At 38.4% G+C, this 23,902-nt stretch overlaps 1 protein-coding gene across 17 annotated transcripts in view; it reads left to right on the top strand.

Annotated features, from left to right (window-relative positions):
- The window catches only part of PPP1R12B (protein phosphatase 1 regulatory subunit 12B), a 204,676-nt gene that overhangs the window by 23,932 nt on the left and 156,842 nt on the right, over positions 1-23,902 (top strand). For all 17 annotated transcript variants that reach the window (XM_049111988.1, XM_049111990.1, XM_049111987.1 and 14 more), the window contains exon 2: positions 23,057-23,187. In XM_049111988.1, the coding sequence (XP_048967945.1) occupies positions 23,057-23,187 (131 nt within the window). The remainder of the gene's footprint in view (positions 1-23,056; positions 23,188-23,902) is intronic.

Raw genomic sequence — 23,902 nt, 5'->3', positions numbered from 1 at the left:
ATTATTTAATAAGTGATATCAGTAATGTTCAAATCTTACTAATCCATTGAATTTTTTTAGACTGATTTCCTTAGGTAGCAATAGTTACAGAACAGAATGAAATTGTCATCACATAATTTTTTCATCCAGGACAAGTAGGTAAAAATATTCAGTCACCTTTTAATATTTTTAATATTTTTTTCCACTTCATATTTTAAAAGCCGTGCGAGTTAACAGATTCTGTCAGGCTTGAATTTTAGACAGGAGGAGGCCCTATTGCTTGTCAGGATTATTTCTTACTAAAGTGAGGAGTCTTCCGGGGTACCCTCTAACTGTTGAGCTGTTCCCCATCCTTTAACTTTGGTCGTATATTGACTAACAGTATAAAGCACACAGAAGGGCCAGATGTGATGGCCAGATTTTTTCTCTCCTTGACTTACTATTTTTTTTTAAAGATTTTATTTATTTATTCATGAGAGACACACAGAGAGAGAGAGAGGCAGAGATCCAGGCAGAGGGAGAAGCAGGCTCCATGCACGGAGCCCAACGCGGGACTCGATCCCAGGACCCCAGGGTCATGCCCTGGGCTGAAGGCAGACGCTCCACCACTGAGCCCCCCGGGCTGCCCAACTTACTATTTTCATAAATGCTTTCAAACCTTGCAGAGAATGATATAATAAATACCTTTGTAGCTGCCAACTAATTTAAGATAGCAAGAGAGTTGAACATAGTAATGTATTAAGTATTAGCAATATAGTTGAATATCTTTATATTTTTACCTCATGACTGTATTTCTAAATATGTATGTTGTATATATTTTTTAAATTATGTAAATGGCATCATATTATACATATCCTTTTGCTATCTACAATTTAATATTCTATCTGTTAGATTTATTTGTGTTGATATGCATAGCAGTAGTTTATTCATTTTTACACTGATAAATGTGACATTTTTGCTTCTTCACATTGTCCTGTGGTAGCCCAGTGATTGTGATTGTTCTAAAATTTATTATCTTCTTCTGCTGCTGCTTCTGTTGATGGATATATACATTGTTTTTAGGATGATGTTTGTTTTGCTATTAAAACATAATGTTGAAATGAAAAAGCCACAAAAAAGATATTACTTCCTACCCACTTGGATGGTTTTAATAAAAAAGATGGACGTTAACAAATATTGGTGACAATATGAAGAAATTGGAACCTCATACATTGTGGCATTGTAAAGTGACAAAGCCACCTTGGAAAACAGTCTGGTAGTTCCCGAAAATGTTAAATACAAAGTTACCATATGACCCAGCAATTTTGCTCTTGAGCCTATATCCAAGATAATTGAAAACATACGTCCACACAAAAACTGGTACATGGAGGCACTGGGGTGGCTCAGTCAGTTAAGCATCTGCCTTGGGCTCAGGTCATGATCCCTGGGTCCTGGGATTGAGTCCTATATCAGGCTCCCTGCTCAGTGGGGGGTCTGCTTCTCCCTCTGCCCCTCCCTCTGCTTGTGTGTGCTTTCTCTCTCTTATGTACCTTCTTTCTCAAATAAATAAATAAATAAATAAATAAAATCTTAAACCCTGGTACATGAATGTTTGTAGCAGTATTATTCATAATAACCAAAAAGCAGAAACAACTTCAATGTCCATCAACCCGATAAACGGATAAACAAAATATGGTGTTATCCATATAATGGAGTATGATTAGCTGTAAAAAGGAATGAAGTACCAATATATGCTACAGTGTGGGTGAACTGTGAAAACATTATACTAAGTGAAAGAAACCTGATGCAAAGGCTATATATTGATTCCATTTGTATGAACTGTCTAGAATAGGCAAAGACAGAGACAGAAAGTAGGTTAGTGGGTGCCATAGGCTAGATAGAGGGGGAGGAATGGGGAGTGTTGACTAATGGATGTGGGATTTCTTTCTAGGGTGATGAAATGTCCTGAAAATAGGTGCTGGTGATGGTTGTACAATTCTGTGAATATACCAAAAACTGCTGATTGTATGCTTTAAAAGAGTAAATTTTATGCTATGTGAAATACATCTCAAGGAAGGTATTATAAAAACACAAAACTCATAATGCTACTGTGAGCATTCGCATTCATGGTTCCATGTGTGAATGCGTTAGAGTTTTTCTAAGGACCGTATGAAGGATCAAATATTTGTGCATCTGTATCAGTGCTATTCCACATTCGTGGCTAGACCAATGTACGTCACCTCCAACTGTGTATGAAAGTTCCTATAGCTCCACATTCTCATCTTGTCAGATTTTTTATATCATTGACCTGGCATGTCAAAACTGATATTCTCCAATCAGTTGTCTACTGTTCTCAAATAATGCCAACAGTGTGGTGCTATTTGTAAATGCCTGTTGACTATTACCATAAATTTCTTAGTGATTAGCTATAAAGAGCTGAGCCTGACTGAGCCAGCCAAGCTCCCCTAGATTTTTTTTTTTTAATGGCAAAATTCTGAATGAACATCTGGAAAAATAAACTTAGATCCTTTAAGTATATTTTCTATTTCAGTCATATAATAATTGCCACCTTTCCCTCTGGTTAAGTGTTACGGTTTAAATAATCATGATGATTCCGAGAACTTTTTTTTTTCTCCCAGTAAGGAGAGTCTTTATTAAAAAGGATTATTGCAAGATGGGAAGAGAGTATAGTTATAGGGGAAGAGGGATATTTGCAGTAAGAAAAACACTATGGCTATAAGATCTGCAATTTTAAGAATGGTTAACTTCAGAAATGTACATGTAAACCTGAATACTTATAATAGGTCCCTGGGTATTTAGTATGATCTGTTGACTTCCTCTAATTTTCAGCACATTTAAGACACTGAATAATTGGGAATCAGCTTGAGTGCTGTTGCATCTAACATGTTGACAAAGTTTTTTTTGTTTGTGTTTTTTAAGGGTGATATATTTATCTTACTGCTACTTGCTTTTTGTGATATGCTGGTGAGGACTGTTTTATGAGAACATATTTAGGCATATCTTTACCAAAGGACTGCCAAATTGCAACTGGAAGAATGGAATTATACAGCTTTTCATGACATCTTCTTTTACAAAAAGGAATGAAGATGTGGGGTGCCTAGGTGGCTCAGTTGTTAAGTGTCTGACTCTTGATTTCAGCTTAGGTCATGATCTCAGGGTCGTGAGATCCTGAGAACCCTGCATTGGCTCTGTGTCAGGCCTGTGGTGGGTTTGGAGCCTGCTTAAGATTCTCCATCTCTGTCTCTCTGCCCTTATCTCCCCTCACACTCTCTCCCCTGCCTCCAAAAAAAGAGGGAATAAAGACGAAAAATAAGTCAGCTAGGGGAAAAGCATGTTTTAGAAGACAGTGGCAATCCAAAGTCAGTCTGTTGTCTAAGAAAGTATGATGGTCATGTTTGCATGCAGTTGTTAATTTTGTGTCTGAAAGCCTTCAGGTGCTTACTGTGGTCTTTCCAGTGCCTCTAGGCTAACCCGGAAAAATTACTTTGCTCTTGGCCTTTCCCATAGTCTTTGAAAACAGATATATTAAATTATTTTAAGCTCTTGATTTCTGCCACTCACTCTTATATTGGAGAACTCTGCCGGTCTGTCATATTAACCAGTAGGATTAGTTGGTGTTTGGGGAAACAAGGTGGGCCTAGTACTTGGTATATAGGATGTTTCGTTGATTTTTTTTTTTTTAATTTTGCAGAGCACAAAAGGTGAAACTTGGTCTCAAAAGGATAAAGGGATCATTGTTGTTTAATTCTTAAGTAGAGACTTTGGCACTTTACAAGCCTAAGGAATGAGTTGTGTGTTTGGTGTACTGGTACTTAGGGTTTATGTGAATTAATTTCAGAAGTTGATAAGTAGATAGCTGTATCTCAAAAAAGACAGTGTAAAAGTGCTGGCTATTTGCTGCTTTTTAAACTTGGCTTAATTTTAATGCTTCAATTTTAATACAAGATTTTTTTTTTTTTCTGAATCTCTTATGGGTAGAAAAAGATTCTTTAGTGACTTTGCCGGGGGGTGGGTGGGCATAAATAGGTCCATGATTACACCGTTTAAAAGCAAACTCTAAATATGGATGCCTTTCTACCTATCCCTTCAGATTTGACTATTGTGGTCATCTAGGTCAGATTCTACTGGGTGAGATTGCTTTCTAGATGCACTAGAAGTTTCACCTGGTAATAGGGTAATCATGAATAGTAAATTTGAGGTGATTCAGTTTTCTAAAACTGATGATAGATTCATTTATCTCTGGCTATCCTAAAAAACAGAATGTATGGTATGTGAATTATATCTTAATAAAGCTGTTTTAAAATTTAAAAAATAAACATGAGAAACTGCCCAGTTTTATTGTTAACCAGCAAAATGCAAATTGAAGCACTGGTTATTTTTGTTCAGTACTTTATTTTTTTTAATATTATTTATTTATGAGAGACAGAGAGAGAGAGGCAGAGACACAGGCAGAGGGAGAAGCAGGCTCCCTGCGGGAAGCCCGATGTGGGACTGGATCCTAGGACCCCAGGCAGGCCCTGAGCCAAAGGCAGACGCTCAACCCCTGAGCCACCTAGGAATTCCTTTTTCAGTACTTTAATAGAGATTTTTATAGTGGTTCTATCAATTGTAGGTATTGGTATGGAATTTGAATTGGGCACTCTTATTAAATACTGTCTTGTAAATGGGTAAATCCTTTTCAGAAGGCAGTTTGGAAGAATTTATAAAAATATATGCAAATTATTTGATCCCCAAGTTGTCTTTCTTTTCTTATATTATTAGAACATGTGCAGAAAGATGTTTGTACAGAAATATTCTTTCATTGTTTATAACAAAAAAATTAGAAAAAAACCCTGTTAAGTTTATACAGAATGTTTATACAGAATGAATGGTTGATTATATGTATAGTATAGAAATCTTTCAGTTATGAACAAAAGGTAGACCTCATAGACCTCTATATCATGGAAAGTCTATAAAAATATTGTGAATAGAAAGAAAAATGCACAGATAATACATATATCTTTTTTTTTTTTTAAGATTTTATGTATTTATTCATGAGAGATAGAGAGAGGCAGAGAGAGACACAGGCAGAGGGAGAAGCAGGCTCCATGCAGGGACCTAATGCTGGACTCGATCCTGGGTCTCCAGGATCACACCCTGAGCCAAAGGCAGATGCTCAACTGCTGAGCCACCCAGGCCTTCCCATACATATAATATATCTCTATGCTTTTAAAAATTCTAAATAATACATAAAAACATGTCCCTGTATAAGTATGTTTTGAAAACATTTTAGAAGGATATATACCAACCTGTATATAGTTACTTTTCAATTTTTTTTTACTTACAGTAAAAATATACTCTTGTGTTACTTTAAAAAATTATTTAAATCATTTTGAAGAAGAAGGTTGTAGTATGACCTGGTAGTGGATAGAGCCTTGGGCTGGCAGCTAAGAACCCCAGAGCATTAGTTCAGCTACAATCATGGACTTAAGCCCTCTTGAATGGTTTTATTCTCACGTAACACAGCATCAGGAAGTAGGATTAGTATCCATGTTGTTCACCATTATCACTTCCTGAGCATTACTTTCCATACCCTCTTATAAAAATAAAATACCTTATGCCCCTTTGATTCGCATGCCATTTGGCTAGGCCGCCTCCTTACCCTCTCATTCTTCAAAGACTACTCACAACTTCCTCTCAGTCTCATTACTATCAGAGCAAGTGATGAACCCAATTCTGATTTCTCTGTGCTTACACCCAAGTGGCTAAAAATCACAAAATAGTGGAGATTTTTTACCACTTTACATTCATGATCACCAAATTCAAATAGATCTTCCCCTTGTCTGGAAACCCCATTATATATGAACTCACTACTTCTTTCCCTGAAAAGATCATTTCCCACTTCCTTACCCTCCCCACCCTTCTGACCACTCTATTTCTTTTTTTCTCAGAAGATGGTACTACCTCCTACCACTCCACAAAATCTCTAATCTTGTTGTTTTCTCTATCACTGCACCAAAAAAAAAAAAAAAACTCTTTAAAAAGCTTTAACATGAGACTTGAAAGTCTGGTGACCCTCAGGGTCTAAATTGAGAGTTGGTATAATACAGTAGTTCATAGTGTAGGCTCTGGAGCCAGACTGATTGGGTTTGAATGCCGGCTTAGTTTTCAGCTGTGTGACTTCAGGCAAGCTACTTAAGCTTTTAAAAATGAAAATAATAATATCCTTCTTAAAAGTTTGCTAGGAAGATTAAATTAATGTATAAGACAACACTTAACCCATGGTACTCAAAAATATTAACTAGCTAATATTTTTTTGCTAATAATATTATTAACTATGAAATCACCATTCTCATAATTCTATAAATAACATTCTATCAATTATATCATTAATGTGTATTTATTAAATATTAGTATTCAGGGCAGCCCTGGTGGTGCAGCGGTTTAGTGCCTGCAGCCCAGGGTGTGATCCTGGAGCCCCAGGATTGAGTCCCACATCAGGCTCCCTGCGTGGAGCCTGCTTCTCCCTCTGCCTGTGTCCTGCCTGCCTCTCTCTCTCTCTCTCTCTCTCTCTCTGTCATGAATAAATAAATAAATAAAAATCTTTAAAAAAATATTAGTATTCAATATAATAAACATTGTTACTCCTACCTTCACCTTCATTACTATTATGATTATTACTACTACTTTACAGATAAGATAGAAAACACAGAAATTAGAATTTCTTTAACTTTTCACCTACAAACCACTCTGCCTTAATCAGAAACACTCTTTTCTTTTCCTTCCCTTCCGCTACAATGGCAGAGGTGCTCTTACCATCTAAGGCAAAACCTTCCATCTTTGTTTTGGAACCTTTCTTCTGTAACCAAACACTGGTTAGTCTTTCTCTTAAATCCTTTCCTTTTATTTGGACTCCTCCAAGTGTCATTAAACATACTCAGATCTGTTCTATCTTGGAATAACAAAATCCCCTGGACTCCTCCCTGGCCTCTCGTAATCACCCTACCTTTTTCCTCCCTTTCTTACATGTATTTTTTGAGACTTACTCATGTTTTCCTTTTCCCTCACTCTTTATTCCCTTCCTATCTCAGCTTTGTCTCATTGCTGCATTGAAAGGCTTCTTGCTAAGGTCATCAGTGACCTTCAGATGGCTAATTCTGACATTCCCATTTTTCATCTTATTTGACTCTTAGCAACATAAACCACTCTGTACTTCTTGAAACCTTTTTATCCTATGACTTTCATGATAAATTTCTCTTGTCTTCTCTTTTGGCACCTTTTCTTCTCTTGTGGCACCTTCCTTGTTTGCACATTCTTCTCTACATGGTTTTTAAATGATAGAATTTTCAAAGCTTAGTGCTAGGTCTTCTCACTCCACTCTCTTTCCATATCTTGTTCACATGCTCAGCTTCAAATCGTCCTCAAAAGACATTGGCTGCTATCAAGATTATCATCACTATTCACCAGTCTTTCCCTTCTTTGGAGGACTTTGGGGAAGACCCATGGGAATATATTTAAAATTTGAGTATTTTGGAAGGAAAAATGGCATTATAATTGTATTTTATTATTTCGTTGAAATTAATCTGTCTCCAAAATACAATAGAACTTAATCCTACTGATAGACTTTATCACAAGATTGGAATAAAAAAGTTGATATGGTAAATCTAGAATTAGATACATGTTATAAATTAGCAACCATGGGACACCTGGGTGGCTCAGTGGTTGAGCATCTGCCTTTGGCCCAGGGCGTGACCCCGGGGTTCCGGGATTGAGTCCCACATCAGGGTCCCTGCATGGAGCCTGCTTCTCCCTCTGCCTGTGTTTCTGCCTCTCTCTCTGTGTCTCTTGTGAATAAATAAATAAAGCCTTAAAAAAAAATTAGCATTCATGAAGATGTCCAAATTCAGTGGTATTCAAATGCTGTACATTAAGTCATTTTCAGGCCCTAAAGGAAACAATAACGGTGAGGATGAGGATGATAGTAATAGAAGTATTAACAACGACAGTGACAAAAATTCAGCATATTCCTAATACGAATATCTTTTATATGTTGAGTTTTCTGTTCCTTAAATTTGGTAGATTCTCAGTGTGTGACCTCATGGCCTAGAAGATAGAGACCTCTGGAGAAACTGAGAATTCTCAGCCACTACATTGTACACACAATGCCCCCCCTCACCCCCCCCTCCCAAAGCAAAACTGGAAACCCAAGGACAGAGCAATTATGATGTCATTCCCACAGCAATCAGCTGGGATTCTACAAATGTGATGTTAAAGTAGAAAATGAGAAGTTCTTACTTCATGTTACGTCATCACACCTGTCGGTTGTGATCTGAGTCTCCATTGGACCTTCTTCATGGTACATGGTCCTTCTTCAGCATTTGACTGATTTTGATTTTGACATTAAAGCACTTTTCAGGAAATGTTTGCCAGTTACTTTGAAGTCCTTTTCCCTTCTAACCTGTTCTTCAAAAACAGCTTTGACTTTTAAGAGGTAATATGCCAGGTGTACTGGTTAGCCCGGTACTACCAGACACAAGGAACCTTCTGTCAGAGGGAATGTTGTATTGGCACAGAACCAGCTGGGCACAGTATCATAGCTTGCCTGGCAGAGGTCCAACAGAGAGGCTGAGAGTGGCAGGGGTGGTGCCTTGGGTTGCCCAAGCAACTCTGTTTGAGTGAGGATCTTAACTGGCTGAGGAAACATTCCTCCTTCAGTGGCCTTGGTGAAGCCTTTTGATCACTATTTCCTTAAGAATTTAAGAGCAGGATCAGAAAAGGACTCCTATTTTGTTAACTTCCTACCTCTTGCCATATGCAGCGTGTTCTGTTGGTGGAAAGTTCAGATTTCACTGTTGAGTTCCCTCTTTTACCTACTACCAAACACAGATTATTTTGTATAAATTGAGGTGGGAGATGGACTTTTGTGATGCTAAAAGCTAGTGTGGATTCTGAGATGCCTGCGACCAGGTAACAATGCCAGGACAAACTAGATGCTCACTGGGTATATGTAGGGATGAATATTAATGCAATTGATTATGTTGAAAATAGGATATTCAAAATTATATTTATATTTAGTTATAGTCATATGTCCTATAACTAGGATATTTCTATCCTAGTTACACTTAATGAATTAGGGTCTGTTCTGTATTGCTAATAATACCATTAAGCAAATCCATATTGAATGCTTTCTGTGTGTACAGCACTAGACTAGGCCCTGGGGATATAATTAGTAAGCTGTAGTCTGCATAGAAGGAGTTCATGGTCCGGTTGGTAAGTTGACAAAGATAAGTGCAGTAGAATGCAATGCACTTTAAAAGGTCCTTAGAAACACAGGTGGTGGTGACTAACTGCTAGGATGGGAAGGGCAGTCAAGGCAGGCTTTATAGAGGAGGTAATGTTTAAACTAAGTCTTTGGGACCACAGAAAAGCTCTAAGCAGGGAAGTATGTTCCAGCCTTAGGAAATGATATGTGTGGCCAGCTCCGGTGGCGCAGCAGTTTAGCACCGCCTGCAGCCTGGGGTGTGATCCTGGAGACCCGGGATCAAATCCCACCTCGGGCTCCCTGCATGGAGCCTGCTTCTCCCTCTGCCTGTGTCTCTGCCTCTCTCTCTCTCTCTCTCTCTCTCTCTGAATAAATAAATAAAATCTTAAAAAAAAAAAAAAGGAAATGACGTGTGAATGCATAGAGGCATATGAAAGTGTGGTCCATTCGGAGAATTCTATGGGAATGGTGTATAAGAACTGGTAGCGACACGCATGAACAGTTCTAGTGTGCCAGTCACATACTTAACATGCACAAATACTTAACATGTGTACATAGTAAGTCATGTCATCCTCATAAGACACTATAAGAAAGCTATTATTGTTATTCCCATTTTAAAGATGAGGTAACCAAGGCAGAGGGATGTTAAGAGACTTACCTATGATCTTATAGCCATTAAAATTCACAGCTAGCATTTTAGCCAGTGCCCTAATTGGGTGTCAGCAACCTTGAGCCCACGGGCCAGATCCAGCCCATGGCCTGGTTTTGTACAGCTTACAAGCTAAAAATGGTTTTTGCATTTTTAATTAGTTTTTTAAAAAAAGTAAAAGAATATTTTGTGACATGTGAGACATGTATGAAATTCCAATTTCAAAAAAAAATTCAAATTTCAGTATCCATAAGATTTTATTGAAGCACAGCTACACTCTTTGGTTTAGTATCGTGATGGCTGCTTTCACACGATAGCTGGCAGAGTTAAATATTTGCAAGAGACTGTATGACCTACAAAGCCTAAAATACTTACTGACTCTTTACAGAAAGTTTGCTGACCCTTGCTCTAAAACAATTCACTAGATTGCCTCATAGTATATTTTGTTTTCTAAAATAACACAGAGTGCGTGTTAATAGCAATAGTTGGGTTTATGTACTGCTCATCTTTTTAAAAAGCTATTTTCATATTTGTTATCTCATGTGTCCTTACACCAACCCTGAAATAAAAGGAGGGTTAAGTTTGGTGCTTTCTATCTTACAGCTAGGAAACTTAATTGTGGGAAGATTAGGATGGGCTATGGCGGTAAAGTTAGACTCGTTTGCCTGTACAGTGTCTTGTAATGTCCCATACTCTGTTGGGAAGTTTGCCCTCCACCTCTGTCCTAGATACACAGTTGCTCAGATCTTGGGCCCAAGGCCACTCCATAAATGAGACAGTTGAGATAGATTGAAAGAGCAAGGTACCACACACTCTTTCCTTAACCTTCAGCACCTCCGCAACAGCGTCTGAAATTCTCTGTCTTGGCAAGGTTCAACTTATTCTGAGCACACTGCCAGTGAAGTGCTCTGAGAGGCTTGTATTTGATTTCAGATAAGTAAGCACTTACCGTCAAAGGAGACAGGGAGCATTTCTCATTTTCATTTCCATAAAGGATGCCATTGCATTGTTTAGCTCTGTGGAAAGTCTTTGACTTAATAGTAAATTTTGAATCCTTATTTTTGGGTTTTCACTGGTCTATTATTCTGCCTTTGGAACATGAGATTTCTACTTTTTTTTTTTTTTTTTTTTTTTGCTATTCCTGATCTCTTCCAAGCTTAGGAATGCTGCTTCTTAATAAGTAAATAAAGGAGCTTTCCTGGTTACCTTGGCACTACCACCAAGCTAGTCAGGGAGAGTGAAGTCTAACTCTTATATTTGGTATGTTTGTGTTATCTGTTGCTTTTTAGTATTCATCACACTCTCCTACCTTTAGGATTTATCAGTCTGAGGATTGAATTATAGGCCGTGTTTCTTATATTGTTGAGCCTAAAGCTTTCAGGAAAAAGCATTATTCAGATTTCTAAAGTCTTACCCACCAGCATCTTCTCTTTCAGTCCCAATCGTGAATTCATAGTATTAGCAAAATTTATTATACCCAGATTTGGTCTGTTAAGGCCCATCAGACACAAGATGGTACCTTAAGAGAGGTCAACTATGTTTCCACTGGTAGCCAGCATTTTCTTAGCTATTGACAGTGCTGAGGTCAGAGTAATGTAGAAAAACATTTCTCTGTCTCAGGGGTCAGATGCCTCAGGGTTGCTGAAATGCCTAAAGTGATGGAAAACACAAGTGTATACGTTTGTCAAAGCTCAGTAAATGTGTACTGAAGATCTGTACATTTCACTATACGTGAATTTTACCTCAACAGAAAAATAGTACACTAAACAAATATTGAACTCTTGCTAATGATACATGTGTGATGTGTTTGGGGAAACTATTATAAATGTCTGAAATGAGATGAAGGAGTGAAGGGATGGACATATGATAAAGTAAGTTTAGCATAGTGTTAGTGGTGAACAAACTATAGGTCATGTTAAGGTAGGTGGGTATTCACTATGAAATACTTTCAACTTTTCTATGTTTAAACATTTTCATAATTAAATATTTTGGGGAAATGCCTAAAAAGAATAGGCAGGTAATATAACTTAATAAAGCAGGCTAAGTATAGAATAGTAGAGGATGGTGGGGCATGGGGCATCAGGTGCTCATGCTCTGCCTAGAGAAGGCACCTGCCACTCAACCCTGATTAACTGCTACTTTACATTGCCAGATATTCTAATTTTTAAAAAATCTTGAATGTGGATTTTTTTTTTAATTTTTATTTATTTATTTATGATAGTCACAGAGAGAGAGACAGAGACAGAGGCAGAGGGAGAAGTAGGCTCCATGCACTGGGAGCCCGATGTGGGACTCAATCCCGGGTCTCCAGGATCACGCCCTGGACCAAAGGCAGGCGCTAAACCGCTGCGCCACCCAGGGATCCCCGTGGATTTTTTTAAATGTGAAAAATGCTTATTTTTAAAATGCCACATAGGCCAAACAATGCTTTTGATTTACAACATTTTTCTATCCCAAAGATTTTAATTTTAGAGGAAAAATTGGAGGTGTCATCTTGAGTTGTACAGTCACCATTGTTATCAGCAACATGTGACTTTGAAGAGATCTCAGCAGTAGCGGAGACCTTCTGCTGTAACCTCAATTCCCCTGTTCTGTGGGCTCCTGTACAATAATGCTTTGCCAGGCCATGCTGCCGTATTCATGACACTGACCCAACCAGGGCTTTGCTGTGGGGCTGGGAACAGCTGTGAGATTGGGCTGGTTGGCATCGATTTCCCTGGGCTCACTTTAGGATTATTTAATAGGGAAAGGGCAGCGAGCAGTACACGCTATCTTGCTGCTCAGATGTAGTTCCTGGATATAAGTCACTTAGGCTTTAGCAGAAATTAGCACTAGATGGGAATCAGCAACAGAAAAGACTTCTAAGACTTCCTTATATTCCCTGTAATGCTGCGTGGTGTTGCAGTCTACCCAGTGTCCTGAGCTCTTTACTATCGCTTTGTTACCCTTCTTCACCGTGGCATTCTAATCAGCCGTGCTGTCCCTCCTACCTCAGGGATGTTTCTCAAAGCCATCCCCTCTTCCATGGCTCTACTGCCAGTACCTTTTTTCAAAACCTCATCCTTTCGAGCCTTGATTATAATTTTCTCAGTTATGTTTCTGTTGTGAATTTTTCCTGCCAGAAGTTCAGTCTTTACATTCCTACTACAGTTACCATTCTTAAGATACAGTTGTGATGATATTACTCCCTGTTTTAAAAAAAAACTCATTACTGGGGCACCTGCGGGGGTTCAGTGGTTGGGCATCTGCCTTTGGCTCAGGGTGTGATCCTAGGGTCCTGGGATCGAGTACCACATCGGGCTCCCTGCGAGGAGCCTGCTTCTCCCTCTGCCTGTGTCTCTGCCTCTCTCATGAATGAATAAATAAAATTTTTATTTTATTTATTGATTGTGCATCAGGTTTATCGCAATAAATAAAATTTTTAAAAAGAAAAAAACTCAGTACTTCCCTGTTGCCTTCAGGATAAAGGTTCAACTCTATCATGAGATATAGGGACTTTCTTTGCTGCCAACTTATCCTACCAGCTTTTCTTCCTTCTATTTCCCATTAACCTGTCGAGTAAAATTCAAATTCTTCAGTATGGCAAATGAAGCCCTGTTCAGATTTTCATGTTTACCCCCATCCGCATCTAAGTACAAACATCCCAACTTCTCACCATTCCAAAAGACTTTCTTTTTTTTCCTTTTCCCTGGACCTTTGAATTACTGTTCCCTTTGCTTCTGATGCTTTTCATCCCTGCTTTTTTACTTTATTTCATTTTATGTTATGTTATTTTGTTTTATTTTATTTTCATCCCTGCTTTTTAAATTGGCTAACTCCTCCTTTGTAACTCAGGTGAATAATAATATCAGTATTATTATTGTGAAGTGTTCCCCAGTAATCCCCAAAGTTAGTGACTTCTTACTCTTTATTATGATACTTAAGACATATCACTCATTTTGTATCAGAGTATGATTTCTGTTGCATGTATCATTTACATACATCTTTCTACCACTAAAGGGTAAAGTCTCATTCATTTCCAATTCCGGCATCTCCCCTAAGGACTATGTCTGGCAGAGTGTAGGCCTCAGTAAGTTTGTTACATGACTAAATGGAAAGTCACTTTACAGTCAAGGAACATATTACTAAGATAAATTCTTAACCTGTTCTTTGGTAATATGAGTCAGTGTCAGATCCGGAACTTACATCTGAGTTCTCAGGTTTTCCGCCTGTACTAACAATAGACGAGAGATGGACCCCTCTGTAGCCAGTGACTCTGTTATGGCCAAACCCAGTATGCAGCCCCTGAACTTCTTTGCCAGCTGTAGGAGTAATTCTTCCACTCCTGGCTCAGTCTTCCCTTTCCTCTAATCCTTTTAATTTACTTCCTTCCCATGGTAGTAGAACCTGACTATGGTCTGTTGGCATCTAAGAGAACTTATGTAGTTTATGCTATATTTATGTTTAAATATACACTTTTTACCCTTTCTCACTCACTCTTAGAGATGAAGGTGGTGGTGGTGGAAGCAGTAGTAATAATATTAATAATATTAATACTAAGAGCAGCTTAGTGGCATTTAACTCTATGCTGGACACTAAGTATTTTTATGTACATTAGCTCATTTGTAACCACATGAAGTAGATACCATAATTGGTATGATAATTTTATAGATGAGGAAACTGGAGCCTACAGAGGTAACTTGTTTTAAGAACACAAAATTTAGTAGACCTGGGATTTGAGCCTAGGAAGTCTTATTCCATAGTCTGTACTCTTAACCAGTACAGTGTTCTGAGTGGGGTTGCTTTCTCTAGTACTTTCTACCACAGAGGACCGTACATGTGGGGAGAAATGCCAAAAAGTGATATAAACTATCCTGTGACTAGCTTTGCCCGTATAAAACTCTTGATGAAAATGTGCTGGAAAAAAAAAAAAAAGAAAATGTGCTGTGAAGAGTCACCTCTTCTTTTAATATCTCACTTCAGGGGTAAAATTTGCTGTGCTGATTTATACTTTCCGAGAATTCTGTCTTCCAGCAATTTCTTTGTGGCTTTTACTCCTTACCCTACTCAGATCCAGAATTGTCTTCCTTCTTTTCGCAAGGCTTACTTGACAGCTGTGGATCATTGCCCATGCCATAGCTTTCAGGCCGTACTCTTGTGGCTTATGAAACACTTGTTTATGGGCACAGAGTGATCTGGAGTTAAATAGAAAAATCCCTCTCCCTGGGACAGCAATTTACTCTACCTGCCAAGTTGGCAGCAGAATAGACCTTTGGGGGGCTGTGGTTAAGACAGGTAGCCAAGATATCCAGACTCATGCTAATAAACAGAGTGGTGACCAGCATGCTTTAATGGAATCTTTATGCTTTGCATTCAGGCCAGTCAGGAGTGACCAACTCAGATCAATTGGCCACATTCCTCATATGAAATTATTGGAGAGTTAGACTAGTATCAGTTTACCCGATATATGCTGAAGCAAAGTTATTTTTAGGAAGATAGTATCAGGTATTAAAAATGTTCCATGAGCCAAATGGTATCTGGAGACTGGCCCATGAACTCTATTTTGGATACCTCCAAGTTGGTCGGTAGAAAACATTTAGGTGGTTCTGCAACTGAATATGTGACCTTAAATAAGTCACTTAACTTTCCTGAGACTAGTTTCTCCATCTATAACATGAAAAGGCCTAGTGTTTTATTGCTCTAGCTACCATGTTCTTCCCTTCTTTTACATCTTTGTTTTAATAGGCTTTTCCCAAGAACCTATTTGATCAAATCTGTTCAGACGGATCATCCCCTTACTTGGTGTGCCTCAGGTCTTATATGCAGAGTTTGTAAGAAAATAACTGCAATAAGGGCTTTCTTATTTATGTACAAGTGTCTGAGTGACTCAGCTATGTATACACTCTTTTGATCTGAGAGAAACTCACGCTTGGGATTTTTACGATAATTATGAGGCCTCATTTATTGTTTCTCAACAATAAATTGATATTTATTTAAAATCTCAAAATCAGGATTACCAATGAGTAATGAGACAGAGATTTGCACACAGTGGAACTATAAAAGTTCTGTTTGAAGAATAACCATGGGCTATAAAAAGGATGGGCCCTTTCTTCTTTCTTCTCAACTTTCTAAAAATGTGCTTTGATCTAACAAGAGATAAATCAGATGAGTATAGCCTTATATGGTACGAAAGTTACCGAAGTAATACCTGTAAGACAACTTAATGGGCTTTTCTTCATTTAAGTGGATAAATGCATGGGGAATGAAGAAGGTTGAAGGAAACAGTTGAATAAGAGCTTGGGGCATTTAGAAAAGGCCTTAGTAGAACCAGAATGAACATGTTTTTGATATCTAAATATTGTCAACTGTTAGGCGGTATGATACTTGGCCTTAACTGAAGGAAGTTGTTTTCTGGTCCCAAATTGTAAATGTTTACAGTCTTGCAGGTGATATGCCAGTTTACTGAGGACAAAATCTTAGTGTGACACTCCATGGAAAATTCTTTACTTCTACTGTTTCTTTTGGCTATCGCTCTCAAAAGGCTACAACAGATCAGTGTCCAGAGCCTGTCTGACCACTGAGTACATAATCAGATATAGTTCTCACCATCTGGGAGCCAAACTGTCTTTGCCAGTGGGGTTGTGAGTCTTTCACACAGGGCTGACAGTTGCTGGAGTCACCTGTCATGTTGGAGCAGAATGCTATTATGATTCTCACTTGAGTAGTAGTTATACTATATCATGATTGGAATAGAGACGGGTACTTGGAAGGAGTGACTCAGGCACTGGATCAGTCAATCTTAACTACTAATACGTTAAAGCCTTCTCGTAGTGATGATCTGCTGATGGTTGAGATTTCCAAATTTACTGACTCCTTTATCACCTTTAATTTGCTGGTATAAATTCTAGTTCTGTGCTAAGGCTACCTCGTTGGAGCAGGGGGACTTTGAGCTTTGAAATGTTGGGTTTCACAGCAAATTCCTCAGTCAGCACTGCCACCCAGTTTCAGTTTTAGTCCTCAGCCAGAGTACTTCCATCAAAATATCTAGTGTAAGAACCATGGGCAGGTCTTTCAAGGCATTTGCTATTTAAGGCTAACAATTGGGGGTAAAAACCTTCTAAAACTTTCTGTTAAATATAGTTGTCTTTTAAATAGTAGTATAATTAATATTTTGACCATGTTTCATTCAGCAAAGAAGGGATGAATCACTGTGATTTTCATTAATACCAAGAGATAAGGATGTAGCAGACCCTTCCGGTTCTGATATCCTGTTCTCTGCCAGTTGTTTCTTTTTGTTTGTTTGTTTGTTTGTTTGTTTGTTTGTTTTTTCCAGTTGTGTTTTCTATGGCTTCAGTAACAAATTACCACAAACATGGTGGCTTAAAACAATAGAGATTTACTATTGCATAAGCTAAAATGTATTATCTGGAGGCTAGATGCCTGAAACCGTCTATTGATTGGTTGATCTATCAACCGGTGTTGATAAAGTCACACTCCTTCTGTAGGCTATAGGGGAATATTTGTTCTTTGCCTCTTCCAGCTTCAGGTGACTGTCAACATTCCTTGACTTGTGGCTTTATCACCTCAATCTCTGCCTCTTTGGTCACATTGCCTCCTCCACTTCGGTCTGGTTCAAATCTCCCCTTGCCTATCACTCTTTCTCTCTCTCTTTTTAAAGATTGATTGATTGATTGATTGATTGATTGATTGATTTGAGAGAGAGAGAGAGAGATAACATGAACTGGGGAAGGGGGAGAGGGAAAGAGAGAATCCTTAAGCAGACCCCGCGCTGAGCATGGAGCCCAACATGGGGCTTGATCCCATGACCCTGAGATTGCGACCTGAGCTGAAACCAAGAGTCAGATGCCTAACAGACTATGCCGCTCAGGTGCCCCTTATCTATCTCTTTTAAGGACACTTGTCATTGGAGTTAGGGCCTACTTTGATAATTCAGAATGATCTTGTCATCTCAACATCCTTAATTATATCTGCAGAGACCCTTCTTGTAGGTAAGGAACATTCACAGGTTTCAGTGACTAGGACATGGACATATCTTTTGGAGGGGCCACCATTCAACACACTACACTGTTGAAATGGAGATGCATGGCCAATACAAAATGGATGGGAGGCAGCAATATACAACATCCTTGACCTGGCCCTAGTCCATACATGGATGTGCTGTATGATTTTGTTGGAATCACCTTGGGGAGCCTAGAGCAACGTCTTTGGGTGATTCTAGATATCTGAGAATCAACTGAATGTATAGAAAATGTAACTTTCTATGCATTTAGGCATTTATTCTTCCATTTAACAAACATCTATTGAGGGCCTATTATGTACCAAGTGCTGTTTTGGTGTTTGGAATAGATCAGTGAACAAGTAGCCTTTGTGGAATTTTTATTCTAGCTTTGCTAGGAATGACTTAAGATGTTCATATAGGTAATTCAGGAATGTGTAAGGTTTGTGTGAAAGAAATTATGCTCTTTGCTGTTATCTCCAAACATTGAGAGTTTTCAGCATAAAGTTGAAATTATATAATTTGGAGGATTATATAAATTTTGAATTATATACCCTGTATGTAAATTATTAATATTATTATTGAATTATATAAATTTTGGGAGGCTAAAGGACAAAATTGTGAAATGTATGGAATGGGGATATGTTACAAACATCATCACCTCCCAACACCTTTTTTAGCATGATTTGTTGAAATCAAGGCAAGTGTGAGCTGAAAAATCCAAACACATAGGTGGTATGCTGCATAAAGCCCAGCTTCTAATTGCGTCATCTGCCCTGGCATCTGCGGCTGGGTTTTGTGGGGAAGAGAGTTGTTCTGGGGCAAAGGCAGGTAGTTTTAGCAGTATTCTGACACACGAGAGCAAGGTCAGCTCTTGGAGCCAGCGGCACTTGGTGGTGGTGACAGTTGCAGGCTATTTTGGGAATGGAGGAGGCTTTGTTTTGTAAGGCTTTCTCTGCACTCCCAGATTTAACCCTGGCACTGAGCAACCATCAGCCACTTTTGTCTTTGATATAGAGGGAGGAATATTAGGTACAGTAGAGAGATCATAGTGCTCTTTTATCATTTTATTGGTAAAATCAAGTCTTTTTCCTTGGAGATAGCTTATCATTACCAGCAAAATGTAACATGCTGATTTTAGGAAGCTTTACATTATTATCTGGCAATTTTTCTAACATCTCTCTGGACTGATAATTAAATATTTCTTTTTGTTAAGAAGCTTAGGAGAACTTGTTATTTTAGTAATGTTCTGTGTGTCCTCAGGAATGAAAAATAGAAGGAAATGAATGAATGTAAGCCACAGCAAAACGAATTGGGTTAAATGCAAAGGATATTCCCATTGATGTCATGAGTAACGTCAGAAACTTCTTTAGCATCCTTTGCCTATTCAAGGAAAGGAAAGACCCATCTAGCTGGAAGGTTCGTCATAGCTCTATGTAGAGATATCGTGTTGGAGTCCATGTCCCTGGACAAGGTTTTATAGATAGATGAATCTGCTGGTCTACCAGGCTTCGTTCGTGAATGAGTCAGCAGCACAGCTGCAGATGGAGTGAGCAGAAGGGCATCTAAATTTAGTCATTATTCACTTGAGAAGGTTTTCAGTGACTATTTGTCTCTTCTTCATGGCCTTAGTCATATTCCTTCTTCTGGAGACAGAAACAAAAAGAGAATGGTCACTCCAAGATATTCATGAGCACGAGTGTCCTACAGCTGTGTTGATTGTCTCCGAGGATGATTCCCTTTCAGCTTAACCATTGTACATGCTATTTTATTCACTTAGCTCCTGAATTTAGGAACCTGCAGGATCCTGAACACTAAAGAGGGAATTTTTTGGAGTCAGACTTAATAAACAAGCTCTAAAATCTTGATAGTTCAAAGACATATTTTAATCAAACTGCCTTCCTCCTTTAAGATACTGGAGGTGGGGGAGGGCAGTGATGGGTGAAGAGTTAGTACAATTGGTGCTCTTTCCTGGAGAAGTTGCTATTTGTTAAACTGGTGGCTTGAAAACAACAACGTCAGGGTTTAGCTCCTTTGATCCTCACAAAATCCTATGAGGTAGGTGGTATTCTCATGCTATAGATGAGTACACTGATACTCCGGTTACATACTTCACTCCAGGTTAGATGTATTGGCAGAGCTGGTATGCGGCCGGGTCTGTTTGACATTAAAGCTGATGTTTTTGACAAGATGGCGTCCTTCGTTTTGTGGAGGGTATGGGGAATAACCCCGTAACTGTTGACCTACTTTATTTTCTCTGAGATGATTTGTTGGAGATTGATGATCTGCTAAAGTAAATGGCAGATTGGGCCAGCTTTTTGATGTCGTTGTCTTCTCAAACATCCTCACAATGTCTAAAAATACTAAAAATACTGTATCAAGAATTTGAGATACATAGACGAAAATATCACAAAACTCAAAAGGAAGAGAACTGAAGTGGTGATAGAGTGAAGGAGATTAAGAAGAGGAAGGGAGAGAAGTGAGTAAGAGAGACAGAAAGAGAAGTTTTCCCCTGTTTGATACCTGGACTCACTGGGCTTATTTTAGATCCTCTGGGATTTGGCTGCTGTCATCTTCAAAGGACAAAGAATGATCTTGAAAACTTGGCTTCCAAAAGTCTGCCTGCTGATGGCGTGGCCATTGGAGCTAAGTTTTTAGACTGTTGAGCCAAAGAAATTTTGCAACCAAGCAGGAAGCAGTTTACCCAGCTGTCTGACGCAGGTTGAGATGGCACATTTGATCTTTGTGATACAGGAGTTTATTATAACATGGGCCAAGCATTTTCTTCTCCTTAGACTTCAGTACCTTTTTTAAAAGTATTCCCTTCCATCTTTTCACGTAAAAGTCTTTATTAACAGTTTTTAAGCAAGGTACTCTGCACTGAATTGGCAAACCTTATCCTATGGGGACTGCAGACTGGCAGACACGCAATATGTGTGAAATATAGTGATAATAATAGTTATGAAATATTTTTTAAAGATTTTATTTATTTATTCATGAGAGACACACAGAGAGAGGCAGGACATAGACAGAGGGAGAAGCAGGCTCCCTGCAGGGAGCCCGATGCAGGACTCATCCCAGGACCCCGGGGTCACACCCAGAGCCAAAGGCAGATGCTCAACCCCTAAGCCACTTGGGTGCCCCTAATTATGAAATATTTTACATGGTATAGAAGTAAAGAGTAAGAAATGCTCGTAGAAGTTGATAAACCTAAGAAGAAAGGTTTGGTAGAAGAAATGTAATTTTTGGAGCTACTTGTTGAAAAAGAAGGCATTATGAATTTTGGCTATAAGAGTCATTTGGCTTCCAAAGGTCAGGTTAGAGGAATATATTATATTGCATCAAATCAAATCTAGGCTGATATAGTAGCTAATCTCAGTAATTGTAAAAAGAGCATCAAATGGCTTGGGGATAAATGAGCAAAGACGCTTTTTGGTAACTAGGGTTACCTAATTAAGTTTTCATCCAAATTGAATCAGTTGTTGTTCATCCATGCCCCTGCTTCTAGGCAGGATTGATATGAGGTTTATCTCTGGAGGAAGTTCCTGTAAGTCTCTGAGTAAGATATGTACTACTTAAGTCATATATATATATATATTTATATATATATAAAATAAACTGCATATATATATATAGTCATATATATATAGTCATATATATATATATTTATATATATATATAAAATAAACTGTAAGTGTGTGGTATGGAAGGATACAGTGAGGACTAGTACCCTTCAGTGCTACCACCTTGATTCATACTAAGGCACCAGTAGTTGTACCCATAATACCTTTTGTATCCTTAGTGCAAATGTCAACACAGTGAAAAGGGCAAATAATGTTTTTAAATTATTATTATTATTTTTTAAGATTTTATTTATTCATGAGAGACGTAGAGAGAGAGAGGCAGAGACACAGGCAGAGGGAGAAGCAGGCTCCCTGCAGGGAGGACCATGCAGAACTCAATCCTGCGACCCAGGGGTCAGGCCCTGAGCCAGAGGCAGACGCTCAACCACTGACACACCCAGGCATCCCTAATGTTTTGATATTATTATAGAAAATCATTTTGATCTGATAATAGCTTTTGAGCTAAAGTTTTAACTCCCACCACACTCCCACACTGCCCAAGGAGGGGACTTAAAGACAAGGTTTTTTTTGTTTTTTTGTTTTTTTAAAGGAGTTTCATTTGTTTCTGGGTCCTGAATTATCCCAACTGTTTTAGAACCATCAAAACCTTGATAATGACAACCTTTATTAATGTGGGCATTTTGCCTCCTTTTTATAGATAAGTTAAGACCGTGTTTTGGTCTGCAAATATCATTGCTATATGTGACTTTGTTTTAGGCTTATGGTAGCCTTAAAGTTTCTATCAAGGAGCTCGTCTGCTTTCTCCTAATTGTTGGTCTGAGATGGGCAGCTAAGGATTCCTAACCATCCATAACTATAAATATACTTTGCCATATTGTTTGGAGTCATTAAAAAAATATGTGAGAAGAAAGTACATTTCTTCAGTTTGAAGTGATCATCTCATCCTTTCTCACCAAAGTAGGGATTGTTTGGCAATCCCAGAATCTTAATCTATAGCTTCCCACTAAGAAAATTGCATTTGATTTTGTGTGACTGTTTTCTTTTGAACTTCATAAGCAGATTAGTGGTTTCTAGTATGTCCTCTTTGATAGTATGATGATGAAACAGCTCACCCATTTATAGTGCTTTAGAAATCAAGCTTTCACAATTCATCCTAGTAGTGCTATAAATAAAATTAAGTATTATTATACTTATTTCACAGCTGAAATTTTTTAAGAAGACATTTATTTATTAGAGAGCACGTGTGTGTGGCTGAGTGAGTGGCAGGGGGCGGGGGGAGAATCTCCAGCTGAGCACAGAGCCTGACATGAGGTTCAATTCCATGACCCTGAAATCATGACATGAGCCAAAACCAAGAGCTGGACACTCAACTGAGTCACCCAGGTGCCCCCGCAGCTGAGATATTGAGGCATGCAGACATTTCAGGGGTTTGTATAAAATCACAAAGCTCAGAAGTCATGCTCTGGACACTTTTACCAGTATGCAAGAAATAGAAATTAATACATCATTACAACTGCTGTATTGTCAGTGCCCAGAGTAGTATCTGGCACACATAGTAGAACTCAGTTAAGTACTTGTTGAGTGAATGAATGGACTTTTCTTTTCAGGCCTGTATTGATGAAAATTTGGACATGGTGAAGTTTCTGGTGGAGAACAAAGCCAATGTAAACCAACAAGACAACGAGGGCTGGACACCCCTTCATGCAGCAGCTTCCTGTGGCTATCTGAACATAGCAGAGTGAGTCTCTGTATGGGTTTGGATTATTTGTAGGAGTAGCCTTCATTTATCTTTTGCTCTTAAAAATTTGAATTCATTAATAGTTATAATTTCTATTATTAATTATAAAAACAGGAGGTTGAATCATTTGTAAGGAATAATTGATACTGTGTTTTCATATACCTGCTAAATCCACAATTTATTTATTTATTTATTTTTTAAAGCTTTATTTATTTTAGAGAGAATGAAAGACAGTGCAAGTCAGGTGAGGGATAGAGGGAGAGAATCTTCAAGCAGACTTCCTGCTGAGCATGGAGCCCAACATGGGGCTCGATCTCATGACCTATGAGATCATGACCTGAGTTGAAACCAAGAGTTGGCCACTTAACCAAGTGAGCCCTCAGGTACCCCAAATCCACAGTTTTTTAGTTGAAATTTTTGTTCTGTCTTCAGGTAATTCATATTTGTTGAGATCTTTAGAGGTGGCTTCTGTTGCACTCTCTGGGTCACTTTCTTTTTTTTTTTTTTTTTTTTTTCTGGGTCACTTTCTGAGCAGCTATAACAATATGTGGGCAGGTCTAGAGATTTTTTTCTGGGCTTCTTTGTAAACTTGTTTTGTTATTTAAGAAAAAAAAAATCAGTGCTCATGAAAGTGGAGAATGTCAGGCATACTGATTACAATACCTATATAATTAATAGCAGAAGAATGAGCCTAAACATGGAACAAAGGAAGAGT

The sequence above is a fragment of the Canis lupus genome, chromosome 7 (genome assembly GCF_003254725.2).
Source record: "Canis lupus dingo isolate Sandy chromosome 7, ASM325472v2, whole genome shotgun sequence".
NCBI lineage: Eukaryota > Metazoa > Chordata > Mammalia > Carnivora > Canidae > Canis > Canis lupus.
Note: the sequence above shows the minus strand (reverse complement) of the source record. Positions and strands in the feature narration are given on the sequence as shown.